At 45.7% G+C, this 12,036-nt stretch overlaps 1 protein-coding gene across 1 annotated transcript; it reads left to right on the forward strand.

Moving 5' to 3' along the window:
* Positions 1-1,587: 1,587 nt before the first annotated feature.
* fignl2 (fidgetin like 2) lies at positions 1,588-11,723 on the forward strand. The gene is made up of 5 exons (XM_066672369.1): positions 1,588-1,593; positions 2,142-2,209; positions 2,441-2,474; positions 4,827-4,896; positions 9,695-11,723. The coding sequence occupies exons 1-5, from the start codon at positions 1,588-1,590 to the stop codon at positions 11,713-11,715; spliced, it is 2,199 nt and encodes a 732-aa protein (XP_066528466.1). The 3' UTR covers positions 11,716-11,723.
* Positions 11,724-12,036: the final 313 nt, after the last annotated feature.

Here is a 12,036-nt window from a genome sequence, read left to right on the forward strand (position 1 = left end):
CTGTCTTTATTCTTTAAATCTGTAAACAAAGATGCAACTAAAGTCATTCAGACTAGTTTGAAGTAAAACACTCTTATTTGTATGAATCTTTAATAACGGGCTGCAGCTAAGATTTCACTTTTGTGCTAGTACGATGATTAGCAAATTGCAGTTTGCCTAATGCTAATTGCGTGGTGTTAGTTTCCATTACTCTGTAGCTTTATTAGCCTCCCACCTCCAATTCTTATACATCTGTCACATCCAGACTGATCCGGCTACATCTTGAAATTAAGAGAGTTATGAAAGATAGATTATTTTACAGATCTTCTCAAGATGATGAAGCTTTGCTCACTGCCCTTCAGGCAGCTGAGTGGCAAAATGGAGCTGAAGGATGTGGGCTCCCCTATGGATCTACGCAGCCCTCCTAATTAAGGCCCTCTTTAGATGAATTATGAAAATAGACACAGCCCTATGCGGTACTTGTGTGTTGATCTACTTTTTTCGATGTGGCTCTGAAACCATGCAGTGAACTGCCTTCTCGTCTGCTTCAGGCTGTAATCTGTCCATTCACTCCTGAGCGCGCAAACAGAAAAATCCAGAGCCGCTTGTAGAGTCAATAAATAAACAATGGAGAGAGGGAGTGAGAGAGAGAGAGAGATTTGGAAAAGGGGAATGCAACACGCACAGTGGGACTGGGAGAGGGGGCAGGGGAGGGAAGGAGGGAAAGCGAGAGAGAGAGGGATTGGATGGAGGAAAAAAGGGGGAGATGGAGGAGAGATTGGGTGAGGGAGACAGATGGAGGGGGTGATTGGTCATCACAGAGCCTTAGGACAGCTGTTCTTTGATATATTAGTGGACACAATGACCTAAACCCAGCCTGCAGCCACAGAAAATAGGGACCCTGTTTTTCTTGAAGAGGAGGGGCTGGTGGTGGTGGTGGGGTGGTGTTTCTGCCATTTGTGGAAATGAATTAGCAGGCCATGGGGGGGGGGTGTTGTTTCTAAAATTATGAGCATCTAGACACACATCTAACCATCTCGTGCAGCTGACCACCACAGGATGGGTCTGGGATGCCTGAAAGTGTCACGTCTTGATGTCAAAGCCGCAGTGGTTAGCTGCACCAATGGACATTTATTTACAACGGATATATGTTTAAATTTATTTTAAGGCCAGATTCGTTCAAGTCCTGTGTTCACTGAAGTGCTGATTTAAACGTATGCATCATTAATAATGAATAAAATGTATGACATCAACACATAATTAAAAGTAAATGTAATTGTGTTTTTATTAGAATAAAGTCAGGTTAATGCATCACTTTTTTCAGTGCATTGACAGCTATTCCACAGAACGCAAACAAATTTAAAAAATAATAAATAAATATCTATTTTATGCAGCTGACTACTGAGGCTTTGATTACAGAAGATTACATTTAAAATGGCCAAACCAAGACAGATTTTCATAAATAATTATCAGGGTAATTAATAAAACATGCAGAAAAATGGCCCCGTCAGTTAAACAGTACCCTCACCTTTTAGACCTACTTCTAATTCCTTCAGAAAAGAAAGACACACAGAGCGTCACCATCTAATACAACTGTAGGACTTCGGGATGACGGTAACCCAGTGCTTAGACGCACTGTCCAGAAACATTTGGACAATATTTAAGTGTGTATTCAGTCACTGATTGGGTTTATTTTTGTATTTGTATTTCTCTGCATTTTTTTCTACATATGTTCAAAATAAGCTTATTGGCTGATAGTTGCCATGGCAATGCCAGAGAAAGCTCTTACTGGCCAGTGAATTTTTGTTGCCAAACAGAACACCGTTATTAAGCAGAGGGCATTTAAAATATTAAATTTTGGCTGCCCCAAAAACTTACATTTGGTGCGCAAGATATAATCTCATGTTAAAGTCATTAAACTCATTCTTAATGGCTGGTTTGACTGGAAAATAAACAAATAAAATATTTTTTTTAAGAATTTTGCATAGCCCTGTATGAGCTGCCGTTGTGTAAGTGGGTGATTCAAACATACGACATTCCTGTGTACTCAAGAGAGATGAATATTACTGTGTTGTCCAGTTCCATGTGAGAAATGCACAATACTCACAAACCGCTTCTACATTCTTTCCCACAGTGCACTTCTCGTTCTGTATTTCTCTCAGTGTAAACAGCACGGGGCCTGTAATCAGGACAGATCGGGACTGATCTTACACGGCTGGCTGCACTTACAGTGGGGAACACGCGGAAGGGGGCGATAATGCCTTCAAAGCTCGGAGATTACTGAGAACTGCAGAAAGTGAGAGAGGAGATAGGGGATAGAGGAGATCCTTCACTGCCACTCCAGAAGATAGCCTTCCTCCTCTGGGGAAGCCTGTGTGGCCCGTGTGAATAGAGGCCGCTGGGCAGCAGGTGTGAAAACTCGTAAGAGCCCTCCAACTCTTCTGTTATTACATCTTTTTAGGGCCATGAAAGAGGGAGCAGATGAGCTTCGGAGAGTACGTGGCTGAGATTGAGTTTCTTTTGATTGATCGCATTGCTGTGACTAACGCATGGATCGCTAATCTTTTTCACAGCAATGTCCAATTATGCGTGGTTTATGAATAACAACAGCCTGCTGCAACATCAGAGTGGAGAACTCTTTCTGTTGAGAGATCACAGTTGCTTGGAGAATCCTGTACTTTGCTCTGTTAAAGTGGCTTCTCTCTAATATGGCAAACCCAAAATCTAACATGGTGGTGTTTATAGAACCCAATTAGTGCCAATTGTGGCAGATATATTGTGTGTAGATATGGCCCTATAGTAAAACCCTATAGACCCTGTACTGGCCGTCGTTTCCATGTGGATAAGCTATTATAGAAAAAAACGATATGTGAATATTCCGAATATTTGACTGACCCCCAAATAAAAAACTCTATCCCTGATGTATCCGTTATGAAGCAGACCAACTGTGCCCCCTGAAGAGTTGATGTCGACTCGTTCTGCCTCACTGAATTGCTGAAAGTGTCTGAAGTCCTCTGCAGTTTTGTAAACCTTTCCGCCTGAATCATTGATCCTCCAGCACTGGAGCTGAATACAAATCAGCTCATGATTGGATCTCTGGGTCTTGTCTTATCTTCCGAGCACTGACATGATTAATTCATGTAAACAAGCCTCTTTCTCTTTCTTAAAGTCACTCCGTTTCCTTCTGTTTCTCTTTTTTTTCTGTCGCCTTCTTTTGTATTTCTCATTCTCTTTCTCTTTCCTGTTCTCCGTCTCCTTTTCCCTCCGTTCACCTCGGACTTCCACTGCGTGTTGCAGGAAAAACAACTTCCTTATGAAGCGTTTGAAGCTCAAAGAGGTGTCCACTCTTGACAACACTGTCACGTCCTCACATTTTCCAGTGGATACGTTTTTCTTAAAAGGCCTGTGTCATGTTCTTGACTTTAATTCAGTGTCTTTGTGATGTCATAATGCTAATTGCATTAAAAAAACAACAACACAGTGTACAGCATCAAACTCATTTACATACTTTGACCCGTTGGCCCAATAACAAGAACAGCCTTCCTAGCTGTGTGTGTGGGTTCACATTTACAAAAATGACTCTTAAAAGACCAAGATATTGAGAGTCTCTTTGAGGGCACATGATGGGTTCCACAGCCCATCTTTTGGCAGTTTTTTTAAAGTGTACATTCAGTCTCACTTTAGTGTCTAATAAAACTATTCTGCGATTTCACAGTGGGTGGGAGATAAAAGCTCTTTATTTTCTCCATCTTTAAGCCACTTTACTGGGCTGTGTTTGTGTGTGTGTGTGTGTGTGGGTGGGTGGGGTGGTAAGTGGTGTGTTTGTGATTGTGCCTGATTGGATTGATTCCTCCTGTTCTTGTCTCTTGTTCAGCAGTGCTCTCTCCATAGCCACCTATCCCAGAAGGCATGTTGAATCAGAGCAGGTTTTGTTCCTTAGGACAGGAAAACAGAAGGAGAGAGCGAGAGAGAGAGAGAACTTGTGGACCCCAGGGGAGCTGTGAAACTGCAGAGGGCTCCAGCCTGTTCCTCTCACATTACAGCAACTCTGGATTCACTCTCCTGCACGCTGAGAGTCCAGGGCTAGGAGGATCTGCAGGGTCGGACTGCTCCATTTTACTATGTTATTGCATCAGAAAACAGGAGCTTATTGGACCTCATGTTGCGACTTCTCCAGGGGTACACCACAAAACATTATCATATTCATCAGCTGTCAATGTCCATTAGAGGCACAGCAAAAGCTACACAAACCAGTGGCATTTCTTATATTCACAGACAGTCATTTTGTACCATGGCCCATGGCCCACACAGTCTAACTTTATCTCACTGTGTGTTGTGCTAGGACATCTGCAGTTGGTCTTAGTAGTGGTTTCAGTGATGACAGCTCTCCCTCAAGCACAATCGACAAGGCAAGTTTCGGACCCCCTCTGTTTCACTAAAAATGTGGTGCTGTTGACTGAATTTGAAGCTGGTCAGCAGGTGGTTTGACTTCTGAGTGTGAGATACACACCTCCCCGCCCTGCCTCCGGAGCCAGGTGAAAAAGGCAAATACAAAACCTGAAGGTAATTTCACGATACGCAGTAAGTATGTATCGCAATACCGATACAACATATCTTTATATCGCCCAGTCCTAAGCTCTTACTCTCAAAGCCAAATCTTGCCTTCATCACAGACTCCTTCCAAACGAAAGAAGCTTTTTGCAACACACATGCTCACACCGCCAAAAACTCCCTCGATAAATCCCAGAGCAGTACAAAAGCTGTCAGCGGACCTCCGCTGAATAGATTAATAAGATTTCCATAATTAGGCAGGCCTCTGACAATAGGATCCCTCTCCTTTGTCTCAGAACCAACAGGATTGTCAGACCAAGGGGACGTCTGCTGGACTGGCCGTCCCCAACAATGGACGCAGAGACAGTAAGGCGGTCAGTGGAAACATCTGTCTCCCCTGCCGTCCTTAAACCTGTGCGGAACCGGCACGGCAAGTCGGCTGCCTCACACAAAGCAGTGGCCAGAGCCCCCGTGTGGACAATGGGCCGTCCCTGGTGGAGAGCGCCCTTCTGTTCTTAATCTGAAAGCTGCGCCTCTGTTTACTTAACCGCCTTCCAATGTTGATTATGCTCGTGGAGTGGGTGTCATGTGACCCAGGCTGGTCATATGGCTATCTCTGTGTGTTTGGACAGGAATATGGGGAGCTTAAGTTGAGAGAAAGAGAGGCAAAGCCAGGCACAGATGACCCAGGCTTGATCTCCGTGGTTTTAGCTTTAGCGCTATCAAAAGGAATTTGCTATAGAAGAATTTAAATACAAGAATGCCCTAGTGTTTGACTCTGCTGCAACCATCACTTTTAGCTGGTCCCCTCAGATTATATATTGAGATTAATTTAGCAATACTTGGAAAACAACATAAAACTTGCTGGCTTTAAAGCACCTGTCCTCTTGGTTTTAAACCATGAAAGAACCCATATGTCCTCAACATTTGTACATTTAATCTGTGGGAACGCTATGATATAATCAGGAGTTTGGATTAAACCCTGGCTGGATCACTGTGAGATTCTTTTTCTGGGGTGGTCCTAAACCCCCCCTTAGTCTCAAAGCCCTGGTCATAATTGCGATCCCCCTCATTTCTGTCCGGTCCATTTAATGCTGGACAGGAGAGCATTTAGAGAGGTTCGAGGACAAAAGGGAGCTGTGGATGAAGGTCAGAATGCAGAAAAGAGGCCTGTTCTTCATCCTCATGTGAGCAAATTTATCTCTTCCCTTCCCAAATGGCTCATCCGTGCTGTGCAGTTAGAAACGAAGAGGGTGTGAGGGGAGGTGGGAGAGTGGGCAGCAGGCGCTCTGGCCGGAGTGAGGGTGTGGGTGTGTGTTTTGTATTTTCAGCTCTACAGCACCCTGACATTTTGGTTCTCCTTAAATTTTACTTAGGATTCATCATAGAAATAAATGTAGCCATATATGCTAACACTGATATAACATATATATTGTGAGTGTGAGAGAGCGCACCTCTTTGAGAGGCAGTGTGCATGGCCCCATGTATATTGATGGAGTGGACAGCAGTTTGGCTGCCTGACTGAGTTTCTTAATGTCAAGCCCTGTCCGTACACACACACACACACACACACACACACACACACGAACGCACACGCACTGGTCAGAGCGTCTGCTGTCCACTCTCCCCACTCCCCTCCCTGCTGCAGGTTTTATGAGCTCCCCTGGGCTGCCATCCATCTCTGTCATGCACTGGCCCCATTATTGGACTCCACAGCCCCTGCTCTGACCACAGCCTGCAGATGGGAATGGCCTGCAGGACGTCTACTGTTTCTGCAGCCTGGACAATGACCCACGACTCAAAGCTCAGAAATGCTGCAGCCGTATTCTTAATGTTCGCGCGCTAGCTTTTCATAATCGCGTGCTAGTGTTCCCTCATCTGAAGTGATGCGTTGCTTTGACACGTTCAGTTGAGTATGTGTTGCATACACTGTGTTGAGGCAGTTATTTCATTAACGTGCGCCGCATGTCTCTCAATGTGCTGGCCTTGCCTTTTAAGACTCAACTTTCTTAAAAATGAATGCTTCTAAAAGGGTTTTTTTGGAAAACCTTCGGTCAGTACAGCATTATTACACTATAGAATGGTTCTTTACACTTCTAAAAAGAGTTCTCACTAGCATCACCCTGTTTAGCACCTTTAATTTTAAGGAGGGAATGCTGATAAGCTGTTCTTAGTTATGTGAGTTTGTTTGGATATGGGAAATTTAAAGCCCTTGGTTTAGAGATGAAGGACATGGTAGTCCTGTGGCCATCTGGAGTGTGTGTGTGTGTGTGAGGGAGAGAGTGGGGGAGGGCAAAGTTTGTGAGAAAGATTGAAGGAGAATGCAGTATATGAGCCTGACTTTTGATTTAAATGGCAATAAAGCAGCAGCGCCCCACACACCCGGGCAGAAGTATGAATAATGAATCATCACTTTCTCCTCTAAAGGCAAAGATGTGCTGCCTGTAATGAAGGTTTTTATTCTTTTACCTTTACGTTCTCTCTCTCTTTCTCTCTCTCTCTCTCTCTCTCTCTCACCTCAGGCCGGATTGTGACAGTTCAATAATACCAAGCTATGCAAAGAATTTCAGCTAATGGCTCTGCGAAGAAGAAGCTAAACACTTTTGTGATTTGCCTGCTTTTTGCATTCTTTCCATTACCATACCTTCATTTTCTAATTTTCTAATTGATAAATTGTGTGTGTGTGTGTATATATATATATATATATATATATATATATATATATATATATATATATATATACACACTCATTCAAATAAGGTTAAAGGAAGCTGGTGAATGTGTGTGTCCATGCTGCGGAGAGTAAAATGGCTCAGGAACTGTGGAACTGGAGCTTTCTGTGTGCCGCTGTGTTTTCTATGACTGTATATAAAATCCATGCTGCCTTTATCGTTGGAGGCACTGATATTTTGAGTGTGTGCATACATTCAGAACACAGTTCCCTCCTCTGTGGAAACTCTTATTATTGATTTGTTTTATCTGAGTAGCAATTAAAGCTCACTGAAGTATGGGGTATAATCTAGGTCCTGCTTTCTTCCAGTCAAACAGAGTTACGGCCGAGAATGTGATATTTGGGCAGAGGGAGGGATTCCGTGTTGTTTTTCCTTGTGGTCATTACTCTATTAGTCCCTCTTTCAACCCCTCAGCATAAGGCCAGCTAATCAATCACAGGGTATAGCGCACAGATAGCCACTCCATGCTGCCAGTGTTTCATGAGAAGCAGCCAATGAATAGCACAACTATTCTATCCTGCTAACCCATCCCCCTTTTCTCTTCACCAATACCCCCCCCCCCCCACCACACACACATACACACACCCACACACACACACACACCCTCTGTGTCCTGGCTGCAGAGGGCTTTTAGAGAATTGCTTTGTGGACAGACTGAGGTGGTGGTGGGGAGGTGTTCAGTGAAACATGCGCTGGGTGATAACAATAGCTCCTCTGGGAAGACTGCAGATGCTAGCACATGGTAGTGATGTGCTCTAACTGGGAAAGAACAAATCCTCCCCTTTTACTCACAGGGGAATACACTGATACTCTTTCTGCATGTGTGTGTGTGTTGGGGGCGGGGTATGTGTGAGTTTGTGTTCATGGTCCACTGGACTAGCAAAGTAACTAGCCAACAACCCTCATTGAGGCTGGGCACTATAATAAAAATCCTTCCTCTGTTGTTGTTATTATTTATTGAAAGATAATATTACATGTTATATGGTTTTATGGGGATGTTATGTATGTAATCTCCCTTAAATCTATCTCAGGCATATTCCTGGTTATTTTTTGTTATACACGCGTGAAGTAGCTTTCAGAGACATCAAAAGATTCTGATGTTTCTGTCACTGTGCGGGATCTCAAGAGGACGACACATTTTACACTAAACTACAAAGAATGGCTTTGTTCACCTGTTAAATTCGCAGAAAATCTGGAATCAAGTCGGATCCCATTCAAATTTTGAAATCTGTGAATAAATGACTGGAATTATGTTTTCTGCTTCATGTTTAACGAGTGTATTTAAAAGGGAAAAGAAAGCCTTTGTTGTTGCTACTCTGGGTTCAGCAGTGCAGAAACTGCACTAGGTAACTTTGAAAGAGGGTAGGCTCTGGACCCACTGTGACCCTGAACTGGATAAGCACTTACAGATAATGAATGAATGAATGAATTTTCTTATACAGTGGAACCTCTACTAATGAACGCCTCTACTAACGAACTTTCCAAGATACGAACCGGGCATTGGAATATTTTTTGCCTCCACCAACGAACCACGACTCTAGAAACGAACCCGAGCCTCCGCCGAGCCGGCGGCTGGAAATGGCCACTGGCCCCAATAGACGAGTCTCCCAGCGCCCAGACTTGAGTGAGCTTTTAAGATTAGCACATTGTAGCTTTAGCCATTAGTGTAAATAGCAGACATCGAAATTCGTGCTAAGTTAAACCGTATCTACGCTTCGTCTCCCCACATTCACCCGCCTACTCTCCGTTATTCCACCCACCCCCCCCACCTCCCGTCATACAGCCAGTGCCTGTGTTACTCCTCCAGCCAGTCGTCACGTCTTCAAGGTAGCGATGTGTAACCACTTAAAACTTTATTTCTTTTTTATTACTGTTACCACTGTATTTCTCTTTTATTTTTAGTAACGCTACATGTATTTTTTTTTACTAATTTGAGAGTGTTGTAAACATATATCAGTGCAAAAAGGGTGACTTTCGGGGTGGGGGCTGGAACACATTAATTGCTTTTCCATTATTTTAAATGGGGAAAATTGACTCAAGAAATGAACTTTTCCACTTACGAACCGGGTCACAGAACGGATCAAGTTCGTAGGTAGAGGTTCCACTGTATTTGAAAAATGTTTAAATACCAGGAGGGCTGTATGAACTGTGATGGGTAACAACTAATAAACAAGCTACGACTTGATCCACATGTTCTGGAAAATTATTTTAAAGCTATTTGAAACCTGAATGTAATTTGGTTAATTGATGTTTGTCCATTTATAAAACAGAGTGTTCGAGGAGATTACAATAACTCACCCACACAAATCTCTACGAAGCTCTGCCTCACCCAAACAGCAGCCCGGACGAAATGCTGAGTGTATTAGATACAATCTCTTCCCCTCAGTTTTTTCATGTTGTGACATGATGTGTGTGTTTGCTTGTGTTTACAGCAGGCCTGTTGAAGATGCACTGGAACCCGGAGCATGCCCAGCCCCTGAGCCAATGGCCTGAGCAACATTTGGACGTGTCCTCCACAACCTCTTCCCCAGCCCACAAGTCCGAGCTGTACCCCCACCGTGGGCGCGGCTCCTACAGCTATGCCTGGGCCAATGACGACATCTCCGCTTTGACCGCCTCCAACCTGCTCAAACGCTACGCAGAGAAATACTCTGGAGTTTTGGACTCACCATATGAGCGCCCAGCTGTGGGAGCCTACCCTGAGCCAGGGGCCTTCGGGGCCCTTAATGGGAGCCAGAAGAACGAACTAGAGCCATGGCCTCTAACGCACAGCACTGACGGAGCGTATTCTTTAGTACCCCCTTCAACCCACGAAACCCTGACCGGCCCCAAGGTAGCACCTACATCTGCAGGACCACCTGTGTCAACAGTGAGCAGCAACTTGTCGGACTCAGGATACAGCGGGAGTAGCTCCTGCAGTGGTCCAAACTCGAGTGAGTACCCCCCCAGCTATAATGGCACCTACCTCTCCTCAGGCTACTGCCCCCAGACTGGCTCAGCACTTCCCTCTGCCCCTCTACATGCTCTGCAGTCCACTCCTACCCTTGTGCCTAGCTATACAACTTCTGCTCCCGTATACAACTACCCCCCTAGCACCTATCCCCACCAGACCAGCCTCGCTCCAACCTACAGCCACCCCACGGCTCCCTATCTGCCCTCTGGCATAGCTGCCCCTACACCTATCACCTCAAGGCCCACAGTAGTAGGAGGCAGCTATGGCTACCAGAACAGCGGCTTGGGCAGCTCTGATACTGGAGTGTCTCTGAAGAGAAAAGCGTTTGAGATGAGCTTGGATGAAGAAGACAGTGACAGTTCACGCTACAGGAAATATGGCTATGATCCTCTGAAGTCTGGAGGAGACTCTCCATACGGCATAGGTGACAAAGCTGAATGCCGCGGAAACGGCTTTGTAGATCCGCAATCCTTCAAGCCTAGCAAACCCACATCCCAGTCTGGTTTAGGGGGTGATGAGGTGGGGAAGTATAGTGGCCTGAAGCCCCTGCTTTCCCCGCCCTATGGAGCAGCAGGTGATTACAGCCCACCTGCAGCAATAACAGGAGAAAACGGAGTGGAAAGGGGCTTTGCTCACAAACGTGCCCCCGAGCAGTTGAAAGCTGCAGACCAGCGACTTCTGGAGGTGGTAAACAGTGAGCTGCAAGACTGCACCCCTGCCCCACTGTGGACAGAGCTCGCCGGTCATGGGCGCCTCAAAGAAGCCCTGGAGGAGGACCTCCTTTGGCCTGTGTTGCGCCCTGATCCTGCCGTGCACCCTCCCAGAACCGTCCTGCTGTTCGGCCCGCGAGGAGGTGGCAAGGCCACACTTGCCCGTAGTATCGCGACCCAGCTAGGGGCTGCCTTCTACAGGCTTAGCGGCACCACACTAGCATCCAAGTGGAAAGGCGAGGCGGAGCAGCTTCTAGCCACTTTGTTCTCGGTTGCCGTAGCCCGCCAGCCTGCCGTTATCTTGTTAAGCGAAGTGGAGGTCATGGCGGAAGAGGAAGGGCTCAGGCAGCACCTGGAGAAGACCCAGCGGAGTCAAGCTGGCCCTCTTCTAGTCATTTGTTCAACAAGGCGGCCAGACCTCCTGAAAGAGCCACTCCTGCGCTGCATGTCCAAGCGCTACCACGTAGGCTTGCCGGACTTGGGTGCACGGAGGCAAGTGCTGCTGCAGGCGCTGGCGCCACAGGGCTGCGGCCTCAGCGAGAGGGAACTGGCTGTAGTCCTTCAGAGAGCAGAGGGCTTCTCCATGTTGGAGCTGCAGCAGCTCTGCCAGCAGGCCCTGGCCTCAGCCTCCTCAGCATCTGGCCAATTGCACGGCCTCCCCACATCCCTCTCCTCCTCCCCGTCGCCAGCCTTCAAAGACTTTGAGAGCGCCTTCTGCAAGGTACGGCCACACGGTACCCCCAAAGAACCTGACACTTGTATGGAATGGAGCAAGGTGTACAGCCACTGAGAGACAGGTCAGCCACTGGATCGGGACTGCATCTCATTCAGCGTTGAGGCGTAGAAGCCTCGTAAATGTTTTTGGTTTCCTTTTTTTTGTAGCTACTTATCTGCAGCCAAAAAAAAGTGGGGGTGATGTAGGGAGATTTTATTGGAGAGGAAGCAATTTTGGATTGAATGCTTTTTTTTTTCTTAGAAACATGCTGTGGTGTGTTTTTTTTTTGTTTTGTTTTGTTTTGTTTTTCTATAAATATACATATACTTTATTTTTTTCCCCAAAGAAATTAAATATTAGGCATTTCTTGGAGGAGGGATAGGAAATCTGAAATAT

The sequence above is a fragment of the Hoplias malabaricus genome, chromosome 5 (assembly GCF_029633855.1).
Source record: "Hoplias malabaricus isolate fHopMal1 chromosome 5, fHopMal1.hap1, whole genome shotgun sequence".
NCBI lineage: Eukaryota > Metazoa > Chordata > Actinopteri > Characiformes > Erythrinidae > Hoplias > Hoplias malabaricus.